At 41.7% G+C, this 26,801-nt stretch overlaps 1 protein-coding gene across 1 annotated transcript in view; it reads right to left on the bottom strand.

The window, feature by feature from the left end:
* LOC311109217 (sialic acid-binding Ig-like lectin 13) overlaps positions 1-20,176 on the bottom strand; it is a gene marked incomplete at both ends in the record, with an annotated part of 28,256 nt that extends 8,080 nt beyond the window's left edge. Inside the window, 7 exons of the mRNA XM_084152065.1 lie at positions 4,322-4,516; positions 4,882-4,939; positions 5,052-5,145; positions 18,616-18,882; positions 19,019-19,324; positions 19,444-19,836; positions 20,170-20,176. Coding sequence (XP_084008191.1) covers positions 4,322-4,516; positions 4,882-4,939; positions 5,052-5,145; positions 18,616-18,882; positions 19,019-19,324; positions 19,444-19,836; positions 20,170-20,176 — 1,320 coding nt within the window. The remainder of the gene's footprint in view (positions 1-4,321; positions 4,517-4,881; positions 4,940-5,051; positions 5,146-18,615; positions 18,883-19,018; positions 19,325-19,443; positions 19,837-20,169) is intronic.
* Positions 20,177-26,801: the final 6,625 nt, after the last annotated feature.

The raw sequence follows: 26,801 nt of genomic DNA, 5'->3' as shown, positions 1-26,801 counted from the left end.
TAATGAAATTGGAAACAATTACATATATGTGAAATTAAATTAAACAATAATGTATGTTGATGCAAATTTTATGCTAAAGTTAATGATAACAATAGCCTTATATATTCAATATGCTGCAAACTATTGTCTTTTAACAGTTTCACTCAATTAATTCTATTTAACCTCATAATTATGACACACCCCTCACTATTGTCAATGGTTGCACTAATTGCGTTGTTTGTCTACATCACCTGGTTCAAACATTCATGACATTACCCTGAAGAAGGCACAGTAATATTTTTTAGAACTATTCAGACCCTTTACTCAGTACTTTGTTGAAGCACCTTTGGCCGCGATTACAGCATTGAGTTATATTGGGTATGACGCTACAAGTTTGGCACATCTGTATTTGGGGAGTGTCTCCCATTCTTCTCTGCAGATCCTCTCAAGCTCTGTCATGTTGGATGGGGAGCGTTGCTGCACAGCTATTTTCAGGTCTCTCCAGAGATGTTCAATCGGGTTCAAGTCCGAGCTCTGGCTGGGCCACTAAAGGACATTCAGAGACTTGTTCCGAAGCCACTCCTGCGTTGTCTTGGCTGTGTGCTTAGGGTCGTTGTTCTGTTGGAAGGTGAACCTTTGCCCCAGTCTGAGGTCCTGAGCGCTCTTGAGAAGGTTTTAATCAAGGATCTCTCTTTACTTCACTCTGTTAATCTTTGCCTCAATCCTGTCTCCCAGTCCCTGCCCCTGAAAAACATCCCCACAGCAATGATGCTGCCACCACTATGCTTCACCGTAGAGATGGTACAAGGTTTCCTCCAGACATGACGCTTGGCATTCAGGCCAAAGAGTTCAGTCTTGTTTTCATCAGACCAGAGACTCTTGTTTCTCATGGTCTGAGAGTCTTTAGTTGCCTTTTGGCAAACTCCAAGCAGGCTGTCATGTGCCTTTTACTGAGGAGTGGCTTCCGTCTGGCCACTCTACTATAAAGACTTTATTGGTGGAGTGCTGCAGAGATGGTTGTTCTTCTGGAGGTTTCTCCCATCTCCACAGAGGAACTCTAGAGCTCTGTCAGAGTGACCATTGGGTTCTTGGTCACCTCCCTGACCAAGGCCCTTCTCCCCCGATCGCTCAGGTTGGCCGGGCGGTCAGCTCTAGGAAGAGTCTTGGTGGTTCCAAACTTCTTTCATTTAAGAATGATGGAGGCCACTGTGTTCTTGGGGACCTTGAATGCTGCAGACATTTTTCTTACCCTTCCCCAGATCTGTGCCTCGACACAATCTCGTCTCAGAGCTCTACGGACAATTTCTTCGACCTCATAGCTTGGTTTTTGCTATGACATGCACTGTCAACTGTGGGACCTTACATAGGCAGGTGTGTGTGCCTTTCCAAATCATGTCCATTGAATTGAATTTACCACAGGTGGACTCCAATCAAGTTGTAGAAACATCTCAAGGATGATCAATGGAAACAGGATGCACCTGAGCTCAATTTCGAGTCTCATAGCAAAGGGTCTGAATTCTTACGCAAATAAGGTATTTCTGTTTTTAATTTTTAATACATTTGCAAAAATTTCTAAAAAACTGTTTCCGCTTTCTCATTATGGGGTATTGTTGTAACGCAACAAAATGTGAAAAAGTCAAAGGGTCTGAATACTTTCCGAAGGCACTGTATGTATAGTATGAAACTCTATATTTGTTTTTGTATCTTCCAGTTTATTCTCTGTTAGTCAGCACCTCAGTAATTCTCTCTGGGTGTGACAGCTCATGCTTTGTATATGACCTGAACATTAAAAATAAAAAAATAAACATGTAAAGACATTTAAGTATTTTTTTTATAGAGTACTAATTTTACCGTCCCCTCTACAACAAAATATTTAAAAACATGTAATTTTGTCCTTGAAACACAACAAATAGTGTAGAATTTCATTAATTCTTATGGAGGATGCTTCTTCTGGGGGTACCAATATAGCAACCGGTGGTTTCAAAGCCTCTCATTGGCCGTTACATAGCATCAGCGATCCAGGTTTTTTATTTTTTATTTTTTTATTTCACCTTTATTTAACCAGGGTAGGCCAGTTGAAAACAAGCTCTCATTTACAACTGCGACCTGGCCAAGATAAAGCAAAGCAGTGCGATACACATCATTGCTACAGTTTCTCCCAATAATAATAACATTAACTTATTTCAATGTACAGGTGATTTTTCAATTGGTTGGTATGTTGTCAAGGAGTGCGATGACGTGTGTTTGGGAGCAGATGACCACTAGGTTGATCCCGGTATGGGGATAGGGACAGTGGAGGAAGCTATACTGTTAGCAGCATACTGACGTTGGTTTCACGTGTAGAATTTCATTAATTCTTATGGAGGATGCATAATATTAATATGATAATAACATTAACTTATTTCAATGTACAGGTGATTTTTCAATTGGTTAGTATGTTGTCAATTAGTGCGATGAATGCTATGGTGCAATGGACCTCTCTCTCCACCAGGAGGCTAAAACACTGGTTCACTTTTGTGTACAAAGTATTGATAGGACAACTCCCTTTGTATTTCTGTTCCTTACTGACCAGATCAGTCACTCAATACAGTCTTCGTTCACAGTCGCTGCTGTCCTTGACTGTTCCAAAGGCTAGAACTGAGATGGGGAAACAGTATTTTTCCCATAATGCCCCTTCATCCTGGAACATGCTTCAAAAGATATTAAAGTTCAGGGAGATAGTGTCCTTGCCTGTTTTTAAGACTCTGATCGACAACACTGTTTGTGATAGCTGCAGTTGTTTCTAATCTTCAATTGTATCTGGAACTTGTGACACTTTGTCTTTTGTGTGTATTTTGTATTTTTCTGTAATATTTTATGCACACGCTGCTATTTCCCTGTTTTGCCTTCTTGCCAGGTCGCCCTCGCAAAAGAGGTTTTTAACCTCAATGGGTCTTACCTGGTTAAATAAAGGTTAAATCAAATAAATTAAAATAAAATCTCCCTCTCCTCTATCTCCCAGGCTTGAATGGGAATGTGTGTGGGATTTTAACAAATGTAGCTAAATCATAATCCAAAATATATCCAATTTACCTAGTTAAATTTGAGTTCAGTAAAAGATACCCAGTTCTCACATTATCTCTCAACACGTAAAATAGACTTTGTCAGAAACAGAGTAACTGTAATTGTAGCTGAAGGATTATCACACACTCCTCAATTTCTCCTGCACACACTTCCTCTTTCATTGCTTCACTTCTATCTGCCAGGAAGAGCATGGTGGGCTGGGAGCCACAGGAGGGAGCCATCGACCTGCAGGGCCTGGTCAGCAAGGTGGACATGGGCACCCTCTTCAACGGTCATGTCTAGATGGGAAACAGCTTTTGTCAAATTGACGTCAAAAGTTGATTACATGTTTTATTTTAGCTAACCATGAACCTTTTCCTTACCTTAATCTAAGTATCCTAACCTGCCACATAAATTATCCTAACCTGCTAAACAAGTTCTCCTAAATTTGCTAGGAAAAGTCAATTTTAACAAAAGCTGTATCCCTTCTATTTAAAAACCCTCTTCAACCTGCCCAAGGCCTTCTGGGAGAAGGAGACCCAGGAGCTGAGGGCGTACTTTACCCAGCAGGTGGGAGCTGACCTCCCCCAACAGGAGGAGGGAGAGCTGAAGGCTCTGGAGGACAAGGTCAGGAATGAATTGAATCAGAAGGGAATGTTTGAAGAGAGAAAGCTATGACTATTGGACACTACATTACACACTGATGCTGCAATATGTTGGGGATGGGGATAGGGTGGGACTGATAAAAACAATCACTGACAAGCACATTACAATTTTGCGTTGAGTATATGTGGGTATTTAACCCAAAGATTCTAAAATGTAAGAACATACAATGAAACGAGGTGTCTGCATGCAGTTCATGCTACCACACACTGTCAGTGGCTATATGAGTAGATATTAGGTGATAGAGCAGAATCAGAGTTTAGCAGTACCTTACTGACATCTTGCAATGAAGTATAAAGGCATTGGATGTTTACAAGCCATAGCCCAAAGAATCATATCTAATCATGACAAGCTTTAATATCCATATTAATTTCAACATTTCTTGCAGAATGTTACCTCAATATCCTTTTATTTGCTCACATGTCCCTGGGATTACTAAATGGCCATTGGCTACGAACATGTGGAGGAAATACATCTGGTTGGCTCAGGGGGAAAGATTCATTAGCATTTCTTTTCACTTTTGTATTATTTCCAATAAAAATCATTATGATCTAATGAGACATGCAACATGTTGGACCAATAAAACTGAGACTTCAGTGTAGTTAAGGTGTGGTTCCTGGGGCCCTCTCCTGGTCACATTGACTTCAGCGTACTCACTCTCCTGCCCCTGGACCCTGTTTTTGTCCTGGGCTGCAGCTGGGGTCTCTTTGGGCCGTAGTTTGGAGAAGTCTATGTCACCATAGTGGATCTCTTCAGGCTGGTCTTCTGCAGGTTCCTCTGGTTTCTCTCCGGCTGTGGTCTGGTTAACACACAGCGTCCCAACCGGGGAGTTCTGTGGAGAGAACACAGAGAGAGGAACAGGTGTAAAGTTCTAAGCTCAGTCATTTGTAAAACTCTAAAGTCAGCAGGTTACACAACACATACTGAGGGGATGTCAATGACAATGTCAATTAAACTGACAGAAGAAAATAATTACATTTTGACAACAAATGAGCTCCAATGTACAGAAAACATTGTCAAAGTCCAACAGCTATTCTGTTCTCACAAGACGTAGCATTGCCATCAGTGTGGTCATCTCCCCGTGAACTTCCTCTAAAATGATGTTAACCTCATGGCTTTGGATAGTTTCATCATTAATTTAGTACTTCCTTAGATACACTTTGTAGATGTGTTTTGAAAGTTGAGCCTTATACCCACCTGTCCCTGTGGATTGTCCGTCCTTTCAAGTCCATCGGGGAGCCTAGAGTTTCTCCTCCTGGAAGACATTTAGAAAGGTATTCTGAATGCACTGAGAGGGTTTTCATATGCAAAAGCACAAACACAACATAAATAAATAGTTTTGCATTGATGCCAGGAATAGTTTTTACCATCCATAAAGACTGATCAGGCTGATAAGCAGAAAGACCCCCAGAGTTCCTGCTGCAACCCCAAACACCATTGGGTTAACAGGCTCTTCTTGTCCTGAAAATACAGCACACATTATGGTCATTTCTAACTAAAAGATCTCTAAAGTACACAACATGAACAAAAGTATGTGGACACCTGCTCGTCGAACATCTCATTCCAAAATCATGGGCATTAATATTAATTTGGAGTTGGTCCCCCCTTTGCTTTTATAACAGCCTCCACTGTAGCATTAAGATGTTCCTTCACTGAAACTAAGGGATCTAGCCCAAACCATGAAAATCAGCTCCAGACCATTATTCCTCCTCCACCAAAACGTAACAGCTGGACCTATGCATTGGGGAAGGTAGCGTTCTCCTGGCATCCGTCAAACCCAGATTTGTCCGTCGGACTGCCAGATGGTGAAGCAGGATTCATCACTCCAGAGAACCGGTTTCCTATTCTCCTGAGTCCAATGGCGGTGAGCCTTACACCACTCCAGACGATTCTTGGCATTGCGCTTGTTGATCTTAGGCTTGTGTGCGGCTGCTCGGCCATGGAAACCCATTTCATGAAGCTCCCCACAAATAGTTATAGTGCTGCCGTTGCTTCCAGAGGCAGTTTGGAACTCGGTAGTGAATGTTGCAACTGAGGTCAGATGATATTTACGAACTATGCGCTTCAGCACTCAGCTGTCCTGTTTCCTGAGCTTGTGTGGCTTACCGCTTCGCGGCTGAGATGTTGTTGCTCCTAGAAGATTCCACTTCACAATAACAGCACTTACAGTGTACCGGGTTAGCTCTGGCAGGGCATAAATTTAACAAACTGACTTGTTGGAAAGGTGGAATCCTATGACAGTGCCTCGTTGAAAGTCACTGAGCTCTTGAGTAAGGCCATTCTACTACCAGTGTTTGAGTATGGAGATTGCATGGCTGTGTGCTCGATTTTATACACCTGTCAGCAACGGGTGTGGCTGAAATAACCAAATCTACTAATTTGAAGGGGTGTCCACATACTCTTGTATATATAGTATATATCTAATCTAAGATTGTGCCCGACATGCCCGTTTTACCTTTAATAGCCAGCTTCTCTTCCTCTGACTTCCCACGGCCGTGACTATTTATTGCTTCACAGTAGTACAGTCCTCCATCACCAACAGTCACATTGAGGGTGTAACTCAGTCCAGATGCTACCTGTGTTGGCAATAGGCAATATGGACTTTCAGCTCCCTCCAAAGATTTTCTATTGGGTTCAGGTCTGGAGACTGGCTAGGCCACTCCAGGACCTTGAGATGCTTCTTACGGAGCCACTCCTTAGTTGCCCTGGCTGTGTGTTTCGGGTCGTTGTCATGCTGGAAGACCCAGCCATGACCCATCTTCAATGCTCTTACTGAGGGAAGGAGGTTGTTGGCCAAGATCTCGCGATACATGGCCCCATCCATCCTCCCCTAAATACGGTGCAGTCGTCCTGTCCCCTTTGCAGAAAAGCATCCCCAAAGAATGATGTTTCCACCTCCATGCTTCACGGTTGGGATGGTGTTCTTGGGGTTGTACTCATCCTTCTTCTTCCAAACACGGCGAGTGGAGTTTAGACCAAAAAGCTCTATTTTTGTCTCATCAGACCACATGACCTTCTCCCATTCCTCCTCTGGATCATCCAGATGGTCATTGGCAAACTTCAGACGGGCCTGGACATGCGCTGGCTTGAGCAGGGGGACCTTGCGTGCGCTGCAGGATTTTAATCCATGACGGCGTAGTGTGTTACTAATGGTTTTCTTTGAGACTGTGGTCCCAGCTCTCTTCAGGTCATTGACCAGGTCCTGCCGAGTAGTTCTGGGCTGATCCCTCACCTTCCTCATGATCATTGATGCCCCACGAGGTGAGATCTTGCATGGAGCCCCAGACCGAGGGTGATTTTTTAAAATATTTTTTTTATTTCACCTTTATTTAACCAGGTAAGCCAGTTGAGAACAAGTTCTCATTTACAACTGCGACCTGGCCAAGATAAAGCAAAGCAGTGCGATAAAAACAACACAGAGTTACATATGGGGTAAAAAACATAAAGTCAAAAATACAACAGAAAATATATATACAGTGTGTGCAAATGTAGCAAGTTATGGAGGTAAGGCAATAAATAGGCTATAGTGCAAAAGAATTACAATAGTATTAACACTGGAATGCTAGATGTGCAAGAGATTATGTGCAAATAGAGATACTGGGGTGCAAAAGAGCAAAATAAATAACAATAGAGGGATGAGGTAGTTGGGTGGGCTAATTTCAGATGGGCTGTGTACAGGTGCAGTGATCAGTAAGGTGCTCTGACAACTGATGCTTAAAGTTAGTGAGGGAGATAAGAGTCTCCAGCTTCAGAGATTTTTGCAATTCATCCAGTCATTGGCAGCAGAGAACTGGAAGGAATGGCGGCCAAAGGAGGTGTTGGCTTTGGGAATGACCAGTGAGATATACCTGCTGGAGCGCAGACTACGGGTGGGTGCTGCTATGGTGACCAATGAGCTAAGATAAGGCGGGGATTTGCCTAGCAGTGATTTATAGATGGCCTGGAGCCAGTGGGTTTGACGACGAACATGTAGTGAGGACCAGCCAACAAGAGTGTACAGGTCACAGTGGTGGGTAGCGTATGGGGCTTTGGAGACAAAACGGATGGCACTGTGATAGACTACATCCAATTTGCTGAGTAGAGTGTTGGAGGCTATTTTGTAAATGACATCGCCGAAGTCAAGGATCGGTAGGATAGTCAGTTTTACGAGGGCATGTTTGGCAGCATGAGTGAAGGAGGCTTTGTTGCGAAATAGGAAGCCGATTCTAGATTTAACTTTGGATTGGAGATTCTTTATGTGAGTCTGGAAGGAGAGTTTACAGTCTAACCAGACACCTAGGTATTTGTAGTTGTCCACATACTCTAGGTCAGACCCGTCGAGAGTGGTGATTCTAGTCGGGTGGGCGGGTGCCAGCAGCGTTCGATTGAAAAGCATGCATTTAGTTTTACTAGTGTTTAAGAGCAGTTGGAGGCTACTGAAGGAGTGTTGTATGGCATTGAAGCTTGTTTGGAGGTTTGTTAACACAGTGTCCAATGAAGGGCCAGATGTATACAAAATGGTGTCGTCTGCGTAGAGGTGGATCTGAGAGTCACCAGCAGCAAGAGCGACATCATTGATATACACAGAGAAAAGTGTCGGCCCAAGAATTGAACCCTGTGGCACCCCCATAGAGACTGCCATAGGTCCAGACAACAGGCCCTCCGATTTGACACACTGAACTCTATCTGAGAAGTAGTTGGTGAACCAGGCGAGGCAGTCATTTGAGAAACCAAGGCTATTTAGTCTGCCAATAAGAATGCGGTGGTTGACAGAGTCGAAAGCCTTGGCCAGGTCGATGAAGACGGCTGCACAGTACTGTCTATTATCAATCGCGGTTATAATATCGTTTAGGAACTTGAGCGTGGCTGAAGTGCACCCATGACCACCTCGGAAACCGGATTGCATAGCGGAGAAGGTACGGTGGTATTCGAAATGGTCGGTGATCTGTTTGTTAACTTGGCTTTCAAATACTTTCAAAAGGCAGGGCAGGATGGATATAGGTCTGTAGCAGTTTGGATCTAGAGTGTCACCCCCTTTCAAGAGGGGGATGACCGCGGCAGCTTTCCAATCTCTGGGGATCTCAGACGTTATGAAAGAGAGGTTGAACAGACTAGTAATAGGGGTTGCGACAATTTCGGCGGCTAGTTTTAGAAAGAAAGGGTCCAGATTGTCTAGCCCGGCTGATTTGTAGGGGTCCAGATTTTGCAGCTCTTTCAAAACGTCAGCTGTCTGAATTTGTGTGAAGGAGAAGCGGGGGGGGCATGGGCAAGTTTCATCGGAGGGTGCAGAGTTGGTGGCCGGGGTAGTGGTAGCCAGATGGAAAGCATGGCCAGCTGTAGCAAAATGCTTGTTGAAATTCTCGACTATTGTAGATTTATCGGTGGTGATAGTGTTTCCTAGCCTCAGTGCAGTGGGCAACTGGGAGGAAGTGCTCTTATTCTCCATGGACTTTACAGTGTCCCAAAACTTTTTGGAGTTAGTGCTACAGGATGCACATTTCTGTTTGAAAAAGTTTGCCTTTGCTTTCCTGACTGCTTGTGTATATTGGTTCCTAACTTCCCTGAAAAGTTGCATATCGCGGGGGCTATTTGATGCTAATGCAGTACGCCACAGGATGTTTTTGTGCTGGTCAAGGGCAGTCAAGTCTGAGGAGAACCAGGGGCTATATCGGTTCTTAGTTCTGTATTTTTTGAATGGGGCATGTTTATTTAAGATTGAGAGGAAATTACTTTTAAGGAACAACCAGGCATCCTCTACTGACGGAATGAGATCTATATCCATCCAGGATACCTGTGCCAGGTCAATTAGGAAGGCCTGCTCGCTAAAGTGTTTTAGGGAGCGTTTGACAGTGATGAGGGGTGGTCGTTTGACCGCGGACCCGTTACGGACGCAGGCAATAAGGCATTGATCGCTGAGATCCTGGTTGAAGACAGCTGAGGTGTATTTAGAGGGTATGTTAGTCAGGATGATATCTATGAGGGTACCCATGTTTACGGATTTAGGGTTGTACCTGGTAGGTTCGTTGATAATTTGCGTGAGGTTGAGGTAATCTAGTTTGGATTGTAGGATGGCCGGGGTATTAAGCATATCCCAATTTAGGTCACCAAGCAGTACGAACTCTGAGGATAAATGGGGGGCAATCAATTCACATATGGTGTCCAGGGCACATCTGGGGGCTGAGGGGGGTCTGTAGCAAGCGGCAACAGTGAGAGACTTATTTCTGGAAAGGTGGATTTTTTGAAGTAGAAGCTCAAACTGTTTGGGCACAGACCTGGATAGTATGATAGAGCTCTGCAGGCTATCTCTACAGTAGATTGCAACTCCACCCCCTTTGGCAGTTCTATCTAGACGGAAAATGTTATAGTTGGGGATGGAAATTTCAGAATTTTTGGTGGCCTTCCTGAGCCAGGATTCAGACACTACTAGAACATCAGGGTTGGCGGAGTGTGCTAACGCAGTGAATAACTCAAACTTAGGAAGTAGACTTCTGATGTTTACGTGCAAGAAACCAAGACTTTTGCGATTACAGAAGTCAGCAAATGATAGCACCTGGGGAGTAGGAGTGATACTGAGGGCTGCAGGGCCTGGGTTAGCCTCTACATCACCAGAGGAACAGAGGAGGACTAGAATAAGGATACGGCTAAAGGCTTTAAGAACTGGTCTTCTAGTGCGTTGGGTACATAGAATAAAGGGGGCAGATTTCCGGGTGTTGTAGAAAAGATTCAGGGCATTATGTACAGACAAGGATATGGAAGGATATGAGTAAAGTGGGGGTAAACCTAAGCGTTGGGTAACAATGAAAGAGATAGTATCACTAGAGGCACCAATTGAGTCGGTCTCTGCGTGTATATGGGGTGGGACAAAGGAGCTATCTAAGGCAGGTTTAGCTGGGCTGGGGGATCTACAGTGAAATAGTACAATTAGAAATAACCGAAACAACAATAAGCTAACCATGTTTGGGCTGAGGCTAAACATAAACAGGATGTAGTACCGTAAAAAGGAACAGTCCAGCAGACATCAGCTGTATAGCTGAGTTATCATAAGGTCCGGTGAACAGCAATAGGATAGTTCGGAGGCTGCTAAAGCACTAGCAGGTAAGAGGCCACGGCTAGCGTGTGCTAGCGGGCCGGGGCTAGCAGATGGAATCTTCGTGGTCGACGTCGTCTAACCACATCAGACGATTTCGTCGGCAGACCAGTCGTGTAGGATCGGCGGGGCTCCGTGTCAACACTAGGTGGTCCCGTCCGGTTGACAGAGAGGTAGATAGCCGGGAGATGGGCCTAGCTCAGGATGATTAGCCAGACCACAGCGTCCATTTAGTTGAAGCTAGCTGGTAGCGATGAATCCGGAGTTAAAGGTCCAGTGATTCAGTGATTCCGGCAGAAAAACTGATATGTTCTGGGTCGATAACGCGCTGTGCAGACTGGCCGAATATCCGGTGATTAATATCCAGTGATTAAATTAATCCCGCGGGAAAAAAATCCAATGTTCTGGGTGAAATACCGCTAACTGTGGCTAATAGCAAGTAGCTAGTTAGCTGGCTAGCTAGTTTCAACTGGAGATTCTAGATAAAAGGTAAGTCAATAATAGAATCCGTTCCACATTGAGTGAGGCAGGTTGCAGGAAAGTATATTTTGTAGAAGGATGAAAAGTCTGATAGGGAAATATGTACGAAAAATACAAAAAAAACTGGGTATTTACAGGCTATTTACAGACACACGACAAAAACAGAACTGCACTACTTCGTCATCTTGAACTTCTTCCATTTTCGAATAATTGCGCCAACAGTTGTTGCCTTCTCACCAAGCTGCATGCCTATTGTCCTGTAGCCCATCCCAGCCTTGTGCAGGTCTACAATTTTATCCCTGATGTACTTACACAGCTCTCTGGTCTTGGCCATTGTGGAGAGGTTGGAGTCCGTTTGATTGAGTGTGTGGACAGGTGTCTTTTATACAGGTAACGAGTTCAAACAGGTGCAGTTAATACAGGTAATGAGTGGAGAACAGAAAAACTAACAGTTCTGTGAGAGCCGGAATTCTTACTGGTTGGTAGGTGATCAAATACTTATGTCATGCAATAAAATGCAAATGAATTACTTAAAAATCATATAATGTGATTTTCTGGATTTTTAGATTCCGTATCTCACAGTTGAAGTGTACCTATGATAAAAATTACAGACCTCTACATGCTTTGTAAGTGGGAAAACCTGCAAAATCGGCAGTGTATCAAATACTTGTTCTCCCCACTGTAAGTGCTATGAACATTGACATTTTCTAATTAACCTTCTACTTTTGCACAATTTGTTTCAGTCACTTGAGACATTGCAGAGGTGGCCTTAGCCATGTTTCACCAGTTTCAAATGAAATGGGCCTCAGCTGCCCACTGACTGAATCTTAACACAAAGTGGGGGGAGGGGGGAGGGGTAAATCCCTTTTTGGGGTTAGGACAAGACAACAGCTTTTTGAAACGGGACCCCAAATCGCTAAGTAAAAGGCAATTTTGACAAAAGCTGTATCCCTTCTGAACAAAACCCTCTTGGACCTGCCCAAGCCCTTCTGGGAGAAGGAGACCCAGGAGCTGAGGGTGTCCTTTACCCAGCAGGTGAAAGCCGACCTCCCCCAACAGATGGAGGGAGAGCTGAAGGCTCTGGAGGACAGGGTCAGGAATTGAGAGGTGGAGGGACCAGATGATTCAGAGAGAGAAGAGAGAAAGTATGGACTACTGGACACTACACTATGCTGATGCTGCAATATGGTGGGGATGGGGATATGGTGGGACTGACAGAAAAGGGACTAACAAGCTCATTTCAGTTTGGTGGAAACTGCTTTTCCTATATGTGGGTAAAATGTAAAATAATACGATGAAAAGACATGTCTGTATGCAGTTCAGGCTACCGAACACTGTCAATGGATATGTGAGTAGGTATTAGGTGATAGATCAGAACAGCATCTTACTGACATCTTGCAATGAAGTATACAGTGCCTTCAGAAAGTATTGATACCCAACAATAACAAAGTGAAAATATGTTTTTAGAAATGTTTGCACATTCATTGAAAATGAAATACAAAAATATCTGATTTATATAAGTATTCACACCCCTGAGTCAATACATGACTGAATCACCTTTGGCAGCGATTACAGCTGTGAGTCTTTCTGGGTAAGTCTCTAAGAGCTTTGCACACCTGGATTGTACAATAATTGCACATTATTTTCAATAATGAGCCCTGTGTAACTCAGTTGGTGGAGCATGGCACTTGCAACGCCAGGGTTGTGGGTTCGATTCCCATGGGGGGCCAGTATGAAAATAAATAAAAAATGTAAGCACTCACTAACTGTAAGTTGCTCTGGATAAGAGCGTCTGCTAAATGACTGAAATATAAATAAATAAAATCTTCAAGCTCTGTCAAGTTGATTGTTTATCATTGCTAGACAGCCATTTTCAAGTCTTGCCATAGATTTTCAAGCCGATATAAGTCAAAACTGTAACTAGGCCACTCAGGAACATTCAATGTCATCTTGGTAGCAACTTCACTGTATATTTGGCCTTGTGTTTTAGGTTATTGTCCTGCTGAAAGGTGAATTTGTCTCACAGTGTCTTTTGAAAAGCAGACTGAACCAGGTTTTCCTCCAGCATTTTTCCTGTGCTTAGCATAATAGCAGTTTATGTAGAGGGGGGGGGGGGGTAAATGTCCCTTTTTGGGGGTAGAAGAACACCTCAACAGCATGTTGAAACAGGCCCCCAAATTGCTAAGTCCTCCCCTGTTACATCAATAAATATAATAAAGGAAACTTTAGGTAATATAACCATCTCCCTCTTCCCTGTCTCCCAGGCTTCAATGGGAATGTATGTGGACTTTTTTTTTTAATTGAGCTAAATCATAAACCAAAATCCACTATTAATTTTACACAAGACAAAAAAAGAAAGTTAACTTTGAGTTCGATACAAAACACATTGTTCTCACATCATTTTTCAAACTGAAAAACAGACTTGGTATGAAACAAAGTAACTGTAATTGTATCTGACTGATTCTCACACACTCAACTTCTCCTTCAATAACTTCCTGTTTTTCTTGCTTCCCTTCCTCTTTGAAGTCTATTTGCAGAGCAGAGACTGGTGGGCTGGATGCCACATAGAAACACTCTTTTCACGCCACTTCGATATGGAATGGACATTTTCGTAGTTTTCAGTCGTTTTCAAGTTAGGAGGATTACAGTTAAGGGTTATGGTTAGTGAAAATGCTCTCCTAACCAGGGCTGGACTACGGCATTTGGGGCACCGCGGCACAACCCCCCCCCCCACCCATCCCTTTACTTACTGCATTTCAACCCATTTCGCCATGGTGCAGAGAGCATTTCAACCCATTTTGCCATGGTGCAGAGAGCATTTCAACCCATTTTGCCATGGTGCAAAGAGCATTTCAACCCATTTTGCCATGGTGCAGAGCATTTCAACCCATTTTGCCATGGTGCAGAGATAAGTATTTACAGTTTTATAATGCTATTCTACACATTTTGTCATGAAGCTGACAGAAAATGTTGCAGCTTTAAAGCTAATTTCCTGCTATTCTACACATTTTGCTATCATATGCTGTCTGGGGCCATTCAGTAATCCAGCCCTGCTCCTAACCTGCTACCAAAATCACTTCTTATTGAAGTGGCTTGAAAAGAGTGTCCCGGGTTCCACAGGAGAGAGCCAGCGACCTGCAGGGCATGAGCGGCAAGGTGGACATGGTCGCCCTTTCAGTAATGTCTAGATGGGATACAGCTTTTGTCAAATTGACGTCAAAAGTTGAATTTGTTTAGCATTTTAGCTAACCATAACCCTTTCTCTTACCTTAATCTCATTTTCCTAACCTGCCACGTTAATTATCCGAACCTGCTGCATATGTTCTCCTAAACCTGCTAGTAAAAGTCAATTTTGACAAAAGCTGTATCCCTTCTAGACAAAAACGTCATCAAACTTTTGGGAGAAGGAGACCCAGGAGCCGAGGGCATACTTTACCCTGCAGTTCAGAGCCAACCTCCCCCAACAGGTGGAGGGAGAGCTGAAGGCTCTGGAGGACAGGGTCAGGAATTGAGAGGTGGAGGGACCAGATGATTCAGAGAGAGAAGAGAGAAAGTATGGACTATTGGACACTACACTATGCTGATGCTGCAATATGGTGGGGATGGGGATATGGTGGGACTGACAGAAAAGGGACTAACTAGCTCATTTCAGTTTTGTGGAAACTGCTTCTCCTATATGTGGGTAAAATGTATGAAATGACAATGAAACGTCTTTTCTGCATGCAGTTCAGGCTACCACTCACTGTCAATGGATATATGAGTAGGTATTAGGTGATAGATCAGAACCAACGTTTAGCAGTATCTTACTGCGCTTTCCATGACATAGACTGACCAGGTGAATCCAGGTTAAATCTATGATGCCTTATTGATGTCACTTGTTTAATCCACTTCAATCAGTGTAGATGAAGGGGAGGAGACAAGTTCAAGAAGGATTTTTAATCCTTGAGACAATTGAGGCATGGATTGTGTATGTGTGCCATTTATAGGGTGATTGGGCAATACAAACATGTTTAAGTGCCTTTGAACGACGTGTGGTAGTAGGTGCAAGGCGCACCGGTTTGTGTCAAGAACTGCAACACTGCTGGGTTTTTTCACACAAACAGTTTCCTGTGTGTATCAACAATGATCCTCCATCTAAAGGACATCCAGCCAACTTGACACAACTGTGGGAAGCATTGGAGTCAACATGGGCCAGCATCTCTGTGGAACGCTTTCGACACGTTGTTGAGTCCATGCCCCGATGAATTGAGGCTGTTCTGAAGGCAAAAGGGGGTGCAACTCAATATTAGGAAGGTGTTCCTAATTTTTGGTATACTCAGTGCCTTCAGAAAGTATTCATACCCCTTGACTTATTCCACATTTTGTTGTGTTAATGCCTGAATAAAACATTGATTAAATAGATTGGTTTTCTCACCCATTTACACACAATAACCCATAATAACAAAGTGAAAATATGTTTTTAGAAATGTTTGGAGATTTATTGAAAATGAAATACAGAAATATCTAATTTACATAAGTATTCACACCCCTCAGTCAATGCATGTTAGAATCACTTTTTGCAGCGATTACAGCTGTGAGTCTTTCTGGGTAAGTCTCTAAGAACTTTGCACACCTGGATTGTACAATGTTGTCTTAGTAATTAACTCTGGTGTATATTTGGCCCTGTGTTTTAGGTTATTGTCCTGCTGAAAAGTGAATTTGTCTCCCAGTGTCTTTTGAAAAGCAGACTGAACCAGGTTTTCCTCTTGCGTTTTGCCTCTGCTTAGCTCTATTCCATTTATTTTATCCTAAAAAGCTTGATGACAAGCATACCCATAACATGGTGCAGCCATCACCATGCTTGAAAATATGAATAGTGGTATTCAGTTATGTGTTGTGTTGGATTTGCCTCAAACATAACACTTTGTATTCAGGACATATAGTTAATTTCTTAGCAAAACGTTTTGCAGTTTTACTTCAGTGCCTTATTGCAAACAGAATTAATGTTTTGGAAAATGTTGATTCTGTAAATGTTTCCTTCTTTTCACTCTATCATTTAGGGTAGTATTGTGGAGTAACAACAACGTTGTTGATCCATCCTCAGCCATTAAACTTTGTAACTGTTTTAAAGTCACCAATGGCCTTATGGTGAAATCAGTGGAGGCTGCTGAGGGGAGGACGGCTCATAATAATGGCTGGAACGGTCCAAATGGAATGGCATGAAACACATTACCACGAGCGAAACTGTGTTAGGAATGAAGCCTGTATCTTTTTAGTGACTGGGTGTATTGATAAACCATCCAAAGGGTAATTAATAACTTCACCATGCTCAAAGGGATACACCCATCTTCCAATAGGTGCCCTTCTTTGTGAGGCATTGGAAAAGCTCCCTGGTCTTCGTGGTTGAATCTGTTTGAAATTCGCTGCTCGACTGCGGGACATTACAGATAATTGTATGTGTGGGGTACAGAGATGAGGTAGTCATTCTAAAATCATGTTAAACACTAGTATTGCACACAGAGTGAATCAATGCAACTTATGTGACTTGTTATGCAAATCTTACTCCTGAACTTATTTAGGCTTGCCTTAAGAAAGGGGTTGAATACATATTGACTCGAGAAAGTTTCGCTTTTCATTTTGTATTTTTTTAATGTCTAAAAACATTGTGGGGTTGTGTGTAGGCCAGTGACACAACATCTCAATGTATTCCATTTTAATGAGATATGTAAAATGTTGGACCAATAAGACCAAAACATTTCATGGGAATTGAATGTAAAGGTTTTGATTACAGTGAAAATAATAAACAACCTTGAATTCAGTCCCAATTGTTTATCTGGTTTAACACTCAACATAAAACTGACACAATAACTTCTAAATAGATATAAAGTTAAAATAGATAATATTATTATTCTGGTAACTGCACAAAAGATGCAGAGAAACAGTGACTAGTAGATGTTAACACCATTCTGCCGTCATGTAGACATACTTCACCAACTTCCTGTCTTGTATCAGACCACTGTCTCTCCAACTAACTGTGTCTTCTCTCCTCAGTCATCATTGACTTTATATGGTCTTAAACTGCCTTCAGTAAGATAGTTGAACTCAGCAGTTCCTCTATACTGGAACCCATTAAACATATGCTCTGTGAACTCAACACTCAAAATAAATTGGCTCAAAATAAAGAGTAGCCTACATCATCGTATCACCACTATAGTAGCAGTTAAACACTTTTCATCCCAGCAAATTCTACAAATATGCAGATAATCAAAGAGCACACAAATATAAAAGTAACTAAAGTACCAATAGAAAACTGATACATAATGACATTTATCTACATAAACACTTAATACCTATTAGCAAAATACTTAAAATGCACCTCTTTTATTCACTTGTACATAAAGCCCATCTAGGTAGTTAAGTGGTGGTTCCTGGTCCCCTCTTCCGACCGTGGCCTGGTTAGAGCACACCGTCCCAACCGGGGATTTCTGAGGAGAGAACACAGAGAAAGGAACAGGTGTCAGGACAGACACTTCAGAAGAAGAATGACTTCATAGTTACAGTTGGTTATACAACACATTTTTCATTCAATTCTTCCTTAAATGCACATTCCAGATGGGTTTTAAAAGATGACTCTAACATTCCCACCTGTCCCTATGAACGGTCTGTCATTTCAAACCCATTGGAGAGTCTGGATGTTCTCCTCCTCCTGGAAGACAAGAATAAATAATTTAGGTTTTCATATACAAAAGCACAAACAGCATGATAAATATGTTTGCATTAAGGCTTGGAATAGCTTATTACCATGCAAAGAACACGATCAGGCTGAAAAGGAAAAGCAACGCCAAGGTTTTTCCTATAATCTCATAAACCTTTGGGTTAACAGGCTCATCTTGCCCTGTAAATAAAGAACATATTATGGTCATCTGTTCCAAAAAGAAGAAACATTTTGCACATTGTCTAATATTACAAATTACACGTGTACTGTAGATGTACAGATGTAAGATCTTAATTTGACCAGTATTGTTGCAGCAAAATAATCCTGCAGCAAAAGGATTTGAACGTTTAGTCCATAATGTTGTTCCATTGGCGGTTAGGCTATTAGCTGGCCAAAATAAGGCTACATGAAAAGTGCAATACTATTAATACAACAATGTTTTGGTACAGGTGTTCTGTGAATTTATGTAAATCACAAAGCTTATCTGTATTTCCCACGGTGCAAGAAACTTATCGGCAACAAAATAGTGATCAATTTAAGATCCTACAACTGTATCATACCTAGATACATATAGCAGGCATGCTTTATCTGGTCTGTTCCACAAAAACAAGTATATCTCTTCTACATAATATATATCTATCTCTATATTGTTCTTAATGTTGTGTCATATTGAATGTGCCACTGCTTCTACCTTTAATAGCCAGCTTCTCTTCCTCTGACTTCCCAAGGCCTTGACTATTTCTTGCTTCACAGTAGTACAGTCCTCCATCACCAACAGTCACATTGAGGGTGTAACTCTGTCCAGATGCTACCTGTGTTGGTTTACCCCCACTGATCTGGAACCAGGTGAAGTTTGTCACAGGAGGGTTGGCTGTACTGCTGCAGGTCAGATTAACACAGCTGCCCACTAATACTGGACCAGCTGGACTGATGGAGGCTGAGGTGTACTTAGGAGAGACTGAGGGAGAGGGGCTCATTTAGAATGTATCTGGATGTGGTATATTGAATAATCTAATTAAAACCACTCTATGACAATCATCAGTGAAAACATGATATAATTATCTATTGTACAGGAAACTGTGACTAAATCTTACATGAAACGTTAAGCATCATGGTATGTTCAGCTGTCTTGTTGCTTGTCCCTACTGGGTAGACTGCAGTACAAATGATGTTCTTCTCATGATGAAGGTATGACGGAGTGAAGGTCACTATGGAGATAACTGATTTGGTTTGGTCTGGATTCTCCTGCAGTTGGTTCTCAGGTGTGAACTGTGTTGGGAGAGTCCATGTCAGCTCAGGGGGGTGTTCGGGACAGGGAGCGACAGCAGAGCAGTTCAAACTGACAGGGGTCCCTTCCTTCACCTCACCTGAGACAGTAATGATGGGACTGGGAGGCAAATCTGTAATACATTAAAAATAAATATATTTTACTCTGACAGTCACACTGTCTACTTGGTCTTATTCTACTCATATCATTTTAGAAAAGTTGATGAAAGTTAAATAGTCTCTGTCTTCTTACCCCTGACATCTATATTAACATACTTTTCTGGGTCTGTTAACCAGAATTTTCGACTTTCAATCCTGAAGAAGTATTTATCGGAGTAACTTGTGGTTACATTGAAGAAGACTGTGGTGCAGTTCTTCTGGGACATGTTTCCAGTTATCTTCCCTTGATATCTGTTGACCTTCTTACTACTGTGAAATACAACATTGTCCGGACTCTGAGGAAACTGTGGTGATTCTTTAATCCACACTCCAAAGGTAAGCATTGTGCTGTCAAATGTATAGTAATTTGGAATATAGTCAGGAATATAAAATGCACATGGGATTTGCACACAGGAGCCAGTCAGTACATCCAGTCTATCTGGCATTGTGGCGATCAAATGTCGTTGGCCAAAACAGGCCAAAACACCTGCAACACAAAGGACAACATCAGGGAGGTTCTGTGATCTTTTCAGTACAGTCACTCTCTCCCAATATTCTGCCTCTGCAGCAAAACATATGAACTCATTTCAATGTACAGGTGATTCCTGATGTCGTGACTCCATGCCCTAAACTGGAGCATGGACATATCTGGAGCAAATAATGTTTGAATCCAGAATATTAAACTGTACTTATCAGGAGTCAACTGTACACTTTTCTACACATTGAGAGATGGGAATATAGCTCATACCATGAAATATCATCACTTGTGCTTATTCCTCTGTCTGATTCATAACTAGTTGTTGCTGTGTGGAATACTCACCTGACATAAAGAGGCCAATGAGAAAAAACATGTTCTCAGGACAAGCCATGTGAGAACTCACACACTACTGATCAGCTGAAACAGGACAAACACACACTTACTAGTAGAATATCTTAACTCACACAACACATTGCATTGAAAAATCCCCATATCAAATTCAGTATGTCTTTCAGTTGTGAAGCTAATAAATGAACGATTTGCAGTACTTTGAACATATTACATCTAATTTCTTGTAAATAAGTTCCTTTAATTTATTTTGAACATTCAAATTAACAGAAAATATAGTGAAGAAGTCGATACTTACGCTAGACGGTAACGTAAACTGTCTACAGAAGAGACTATCACACACCCATAGTGTGGTCAGACTAAAGTGATGAAATTCATGTGGCACATCTCATATCTCATCAGTGACGTACTTCCTAATAAGTGTATGAGACATTATTTCAAAAGAATAGTACAGTATTTATATAACAGGATGCTTGAATAATCTATGTGCTGGGCTTCCTTATCAATTGTGAAAGCATTGTTTTTACATTTAAGTGCTAACATTGCATTTCTCTAATGAACCTTCTGCTCTTGCACAATTTGTTTCAGTCACTTGAGACATTGCAGAGGTTGCCTTAGCCATGTTCCACCAGTTTCAAATGAAATGGGCCCTAGCTGCACACTGACTGATTCTCAACACAAAGTGAGTGTTAGCCACTGATTCAACAGCTTTATATGGCCTATACATTTAATTACGCCAGGAATGAAACTGTTATACAAAATAGGTTTTTAATTGTGTGATAATCATAATAAAAGCAGTTTATTTGGTGTGGGGGGTAAATGTACCTTTTTGGGGTTAGGAAAGTCAACAGCATGTTGAAACAGGCCCCCAAATTGCTAAGTCCGCCCCTGATACATCTATAAATATAATAAAGGAAACTTTAGGTAATATAACCATCTCCCTCTCCCCTGTCTCCCAGGCTTCAATGGAAATATTTGTGGGATTTGTAAAGTGTTTTAGCTAAATCATAAACTAAAATCCACTATTATTTTAGGTTTAGGACAAGACAACAGCATTTTGAAACGGGACACCAAATTGCTAAGTCAGCCCCCGATACATTGTTAAATACAAAAAAGGAAACTCTCCCCTATCTCCCAGGCTTGAATGTGAACCAAAATCCACTATTAATTTTACACAAGACAGAAAAAGAAAGTTACATTTGAGTTCGATACAAAACAAATTGTTGTCACATCATTTTTCAACATGAAAATCAGACTTGGTATGAAACAGAGTAACTGTAATTGTATCTGACTGATTCTCACACACCACTCAACTTCTCCTTCAATAACTTCCTATTTTTCTTGCTTCCCTTCCTCTTTGGAGTGTATTTGCAGAGCAGAGCCTGGTGGGCTGGATGCCACATAGAAACACTCTTTTCACGCCACTTCGATACGGAATGGACTTTTCCGTAGCAGGCAAGGTAAATGTGTGCAGCAAGTTAGGAGAATTATGGTTACGGGTTATGGTTAGCGAAAATGCTCTCCTAACCGTTGTCAGACTACGGCATTTGGGGCCCCGAGGCACAACCAACAACGTTTAGAAGTATCTTACTGCGCTTTCCATGACATAGATTGGCCAGGTGAATCCAGGTTAAAGCTATGATGCCTTATTGATGTCACTTGTTAAATCCACCTCAATCAGTGTAGATGAAGGGGAGGAGACAAGTTCAAGAAGGATTTTTAAGCCTTGAGACAACTGAGACATGGATTTTGTATGTTCCATTTATAGGGTGATTGGGCAAGACAAAAATTTTTAAGTGCCTTTGAACGACGTGTGGTAGTAGGTGCAAGGCGCACCGGTTTGTATCAAGAACTGCAACACTGTTGGTTTTTTTCGCACTTAACAGTTTCCTGTGTGTATCAACAATGATCCTCCATCTAAAGGACATCCAGCCAACTTGACACAACTGTGGGAAGCATTGGAGTCAACATGGGCCAGCATCCCTGTGGAACGCTTTCGACACATTACATTTACATTTACATTTTAGTCATTTAGCAGACGCTCTTATCCAGAGCGACTTACAGTTAGTGAATACATATATATATATTTTTTTAATACTGCCCCCCCCGTGGGAATTGAACCCACAACCCTGGTGTTGCAAACGCCATGCTCTATCAACTGAGCTACATCCCTGCAGGCCATTCCCTCCCCTAACCTGGACGACGCTGGGCCAATTGTGCGCCGCCCATGTGTCTCCCGGTCGCGGCCGGCTGCGACAGAGCCTGGACACCTTGTTGAGTCCATGCCCCGATGAATTGAGGCTGTTCTGAAAGCAAAAGGGGGTGCAACTCAATATTAGGAAGGTGTTCCTAATTTTTGGTATACTCAGGGCCTTCAGAAAGTATTCATAACCCTTGACTTATTCCACATACATTTACGTCATTTAGCAGACGCTCTTATCCAGAGCAACTTACAGTTAGTGAATACATCTTTTTTTTTTTTTTTATACTGGCCCCCCGTGGGAATCGAACCCACAACCCTGGCGTTGCAAACGCCATGCTCTATCAACTGAGCTACATCCCTGCCGGCCATTCCCTCCCCTACCCTGGACGACGCTGGGCCAATTGTGCAGCGCCCATGAGTCTCCCGGTCGCAGCCTGCTGCGACATAGCCTGGATTCGAACCAGGATCTCTAGTGGCACAGTTAGCACTGCGATGCAGTGCCTTAGACCACTGCGCCACTCAGGAGCACACATTTTGTTGTGTTAATGCTTGAATAAAAAATGTATTAAATGTATTTGTTTTCTCACCCATTTACACACAATAACCCATAATAACAAAGTGAAAATATGTTTTTAGAAATGTTTGGAGATTTATTGACAATGAAATACAGAAATATCTCATTTAAATAAGCATTCACACACCTGAGTCAATGCATGTTAGAATCACTTTTTGCAGTGATTACAGCTGTGAGTCTTTCTGGGTAAGTCTCTAAGAGCTTTGCACACATGGATTGTACAACATTTACACATAATTATTAAAAAAATTCTTCAAGCTCTTTCAAGTTGGTTGTTAATCATTGCTAGACAGCCATTTTCAAGTCTTGCCATAGATTTTCATGCCGATCGAAACTGTAACTAGGCCATTTAGGAACATTCAATGTTGTCTTAGTAAGTAACTCTGGTGTATATTTGGCCTTGTGTTTTAGGTTATTGTCCTACTGAAAAGTGAATTTGTCTCCCAGTGTCTTTTGAAAAGCAGACTGAACCAGGTTTTCCTCTTGCGTTTTGCCTCTGCTTAGCTCTATTCCATTTATTTTATCCTAAAAAACTTGATGACAAGCATAAACATAACATGGTGCAGCCATCACCATGCTTGAAAATATGAATAGTGGTATTCAGTTATGTGTTGTGTTGGATTTGCACCAAACATAACCCTTTGTATTCAGGACATGTAGTTAATTTCTTAGCCAAAGGTTTTGCAGTTTTACTTTAGTGCCTTATTGCAAACAGAATGAATGTTTTGGAATATGTTTATTCTGTAAATGTTTCCTTCTTTTCACTCTGTCATTTAGGTTAATATTGTGGAGTAACAACAATGTTGTTGATCAATCTTCAGCCATTTGTCACGGTTTCGGCCGAGGCTGCTCCTCCTCCTTGTTCGGGCAGGTTTCGGCGGTCGTCGTCTCCCGAGTACTAGCTGCCACCGATCTATGTTTCATGTTCGTTTGGTTTTGTCTTGATGTTGTACACCTGTGTCTAGTTAGTCCTCGTTAGTGTCCTATTTAGTTCTCGTTGTGTGTGTATGGTGTTGTGTGTGATTGCTCTTCTGTTTTGGTGTTCTGAGCTACGTACTTCCCTCTGTTGTTTGGAGAAGTTTTCGCACATGTTCGTGCGCCTTTTGTTTGACGCCTGTGTGCGCCTTTATTTCGCCACCGGGCTTATTGTGCTTGTGTACTACGTGAATAATTTTCACTAAAGTCTTCCAATAGGTGCCCTTCTTTGTGAGGCATTGGAAAAGCTCCCTGGTCTTTGTGGTTTAATCTGTTTGAAATTCGCTGCTCGACTGAGGGACATTACATATTATTGTATGTGTGGGGTACAGAGATGAGGTAGTCATTCAAAAATCATGTTAAACACTCGTATTGCACACAGAGTGAATCAATGCAACTTATGTGACTTGTTATGCAAATCTTTACTCCTGCACTTATTTAGGCTTGCCATAAGAAAGGGGTTGAATACATATTGACTCGAGACAGTTCAGCTTTTCATTTTGTATTTTTTTAATGTCTAAAAACATTATTCCACATTATGGGGTATTGTGTGTAGGCCAGTGACACAACATCTCAATATATTCCATTTTAATGAGATATGTAAAATGTTGGACCAATAAGACCAAAAGATTTCATGGAAATTTAATGTAAAGGTTTTTATTACAGTGCAATTAATAAACAACCTTAAATTCAGTCCCAATTGTTTCTCTGGTTTAACACTCAACATAAAAACTGACACAATAACTTCTAAACAGATATACAGTTAAAATATATAATATTATTATTCTGGTAACTGCACAAAAGATGCAGAGAAACAGTGACTAGTAGATGTTAACACCATTCTGCCGTCATGTAGACTTACTTCACCAACTTCCTGTCTTGTATCAGACCACTGTCTCTCCAACTAACTGTGTCTTCTCTCCTCAGTCATCATTGACTTTATATGGTCTTAAACTGCCTTCAGTAAGATAGTTGAACTCAGCAGTTCCTCTATACTGGAACCCATTAAACAGATGCTCTGTGAACTCAACACTCAAAATAAATTGGCTAAAATAAATTATACAAAATGCATATAATCAAAGAGCACACAAATATAAAGTAACTAAAGTACCAATAGAAAACTGATATAATAATGACATTAATCTACATAAACACTTAATACCCATTGGCAAAATACTTAAAATGCACCTCTTTTATTCACTTGTGCATAAAGCCCATCTAGGCAGTTAAGTGGTGGTTCCTGGTCCCCTCTCCCGACCGTGGCCTGGTTAGAGAACACCGTCCCAACTGGGGAGTTCTGAGGAGAGAACACAGAGAAAGGAACAGGTGTCAGGACAGACACTTCAGAAGAAGAATGACTTGATAGTAAATAAATCATTTAGGTTTTCATATACAAAAGCACAAACAGCATGATAAATATGTTTGCATTGAGGCTTGGAATAGCTTCTTACCATGCAAAGAACACGATCAGGCTGAAAAGGAAAAGCAACGCCAAGGTTTTTCCTATAATCTCATAAACCTTTGGGTTAACAGGCTCATCTTGCCCTGTAAATAAAGCACATATTGTATGGTCATCTGTTCCAAAAAGAAGAAACATTTTGCACATTGTCTAATATTACAAATTACACGTGTACTGTAGATGTACAGATGTAAGATCTTAATTTGACCAGTATTGTTGCAGCAAAATAATCCTGCAGCAAAAGGATTTTAACGTTTAGTCCATAATGTTGTTCCATTGGTGGTTAGGCTATTATCTCTCCTATATAAGGCTACATGAAAAGTGCAATACTATTAATATAACCACTTTTTTGGTGCAGGTGTTTAGTAAATTTATGTAAATCACAAAGCTTATCTGCATTTCCTGCGGTGCAAGAAACTTATCAGCAACAAAATAGTGATCAAACTAAGATCCTACAACTGTATCATACCTAGATACATATAGCAGGCATGCTTTCTCTGGTCTGTTCGACAAAAACAAGTATATCTCTTCTTCATTATATATACAGTGGGGGAAAAAAGTATTTAGTCAGCCATCAATTGTGCAAGTTCTCCCACTTAAAAAGATGAGAGAGGCCTGTAATTTTCATCATAGGTACACGTCAACTATGACAGACAAAATGAGATTTTTTTTCTCCAGAAAATCACATTGTAGGATTGTTAATGAATTTATTTGCAAATTATGGTGGAAAATAAGCAAATGGTCAATAACAAAAGTTTCTCAATACTTTGTTATATACCCTTTGTTGGCAATGACACAGGTCAAACGTTTTCTGTAAGTCTTCACAAGGTTTTCACACACTGTTGCTGGTATTTTGGCCCATTCCTCTATGCATATCTCCTCTAGAGCAGTGATGTTTTGGGGCTGTCGCTGGGCAACACAGACTTTCAACTCCCTCCAAAGATTTTCTATGCGGTTGAGATCTGGAGACTGGCTAGGCCACTCCAGGACCTTGAAATGCTTCTTACGAAGCCACTCCTTCGTTGCCCGGGCGGTGTGTTTGGGATCATTGTCATGCTGAAAGACCCAGCCACGTTTCATCTTCAATGCCCTTGCTGATGGAAGGAGGTTTTCAGTCCCTTTTCCTGGTCCCTTTGCAGAAAAACAGCCCCACAGCATGATGTTTCCACCCCCATGCTTCACAGTAGGTATGGTGTTCTTTGGATGCAACTCAGCATTCTTTGTCCTCCAAACACGACGAGTTGAGTTTTTACCAAAAAGTTATATTTTGGTTTCATCTGACCATATGACATTCTCCCAATCCTCTTCTGGATCATCCAAATGCACTCTAGCAAACTTCAGACGGGCCTGGACATGTACTGGCTTAAGCAGGGGGACACCTCTGGCACTGCAGGATTTGAGTCCCTGGTGGCGTA

This window comes from Coregonus lavaretus, assembly GCF_964263955.1.
Source record: "Coregonus lavaretus genome assembly, chromosome: 34".
Taxonomy (NCBI): Eukaryota; Metazoa; Chordata; class Actinopteri; order Salmoniformes; family Salmonidae; genus Coregonus; species Coregonus lavaretus.
This window is presented reverse-complemented; position numbering and strand designations above follow the sequence as displayed.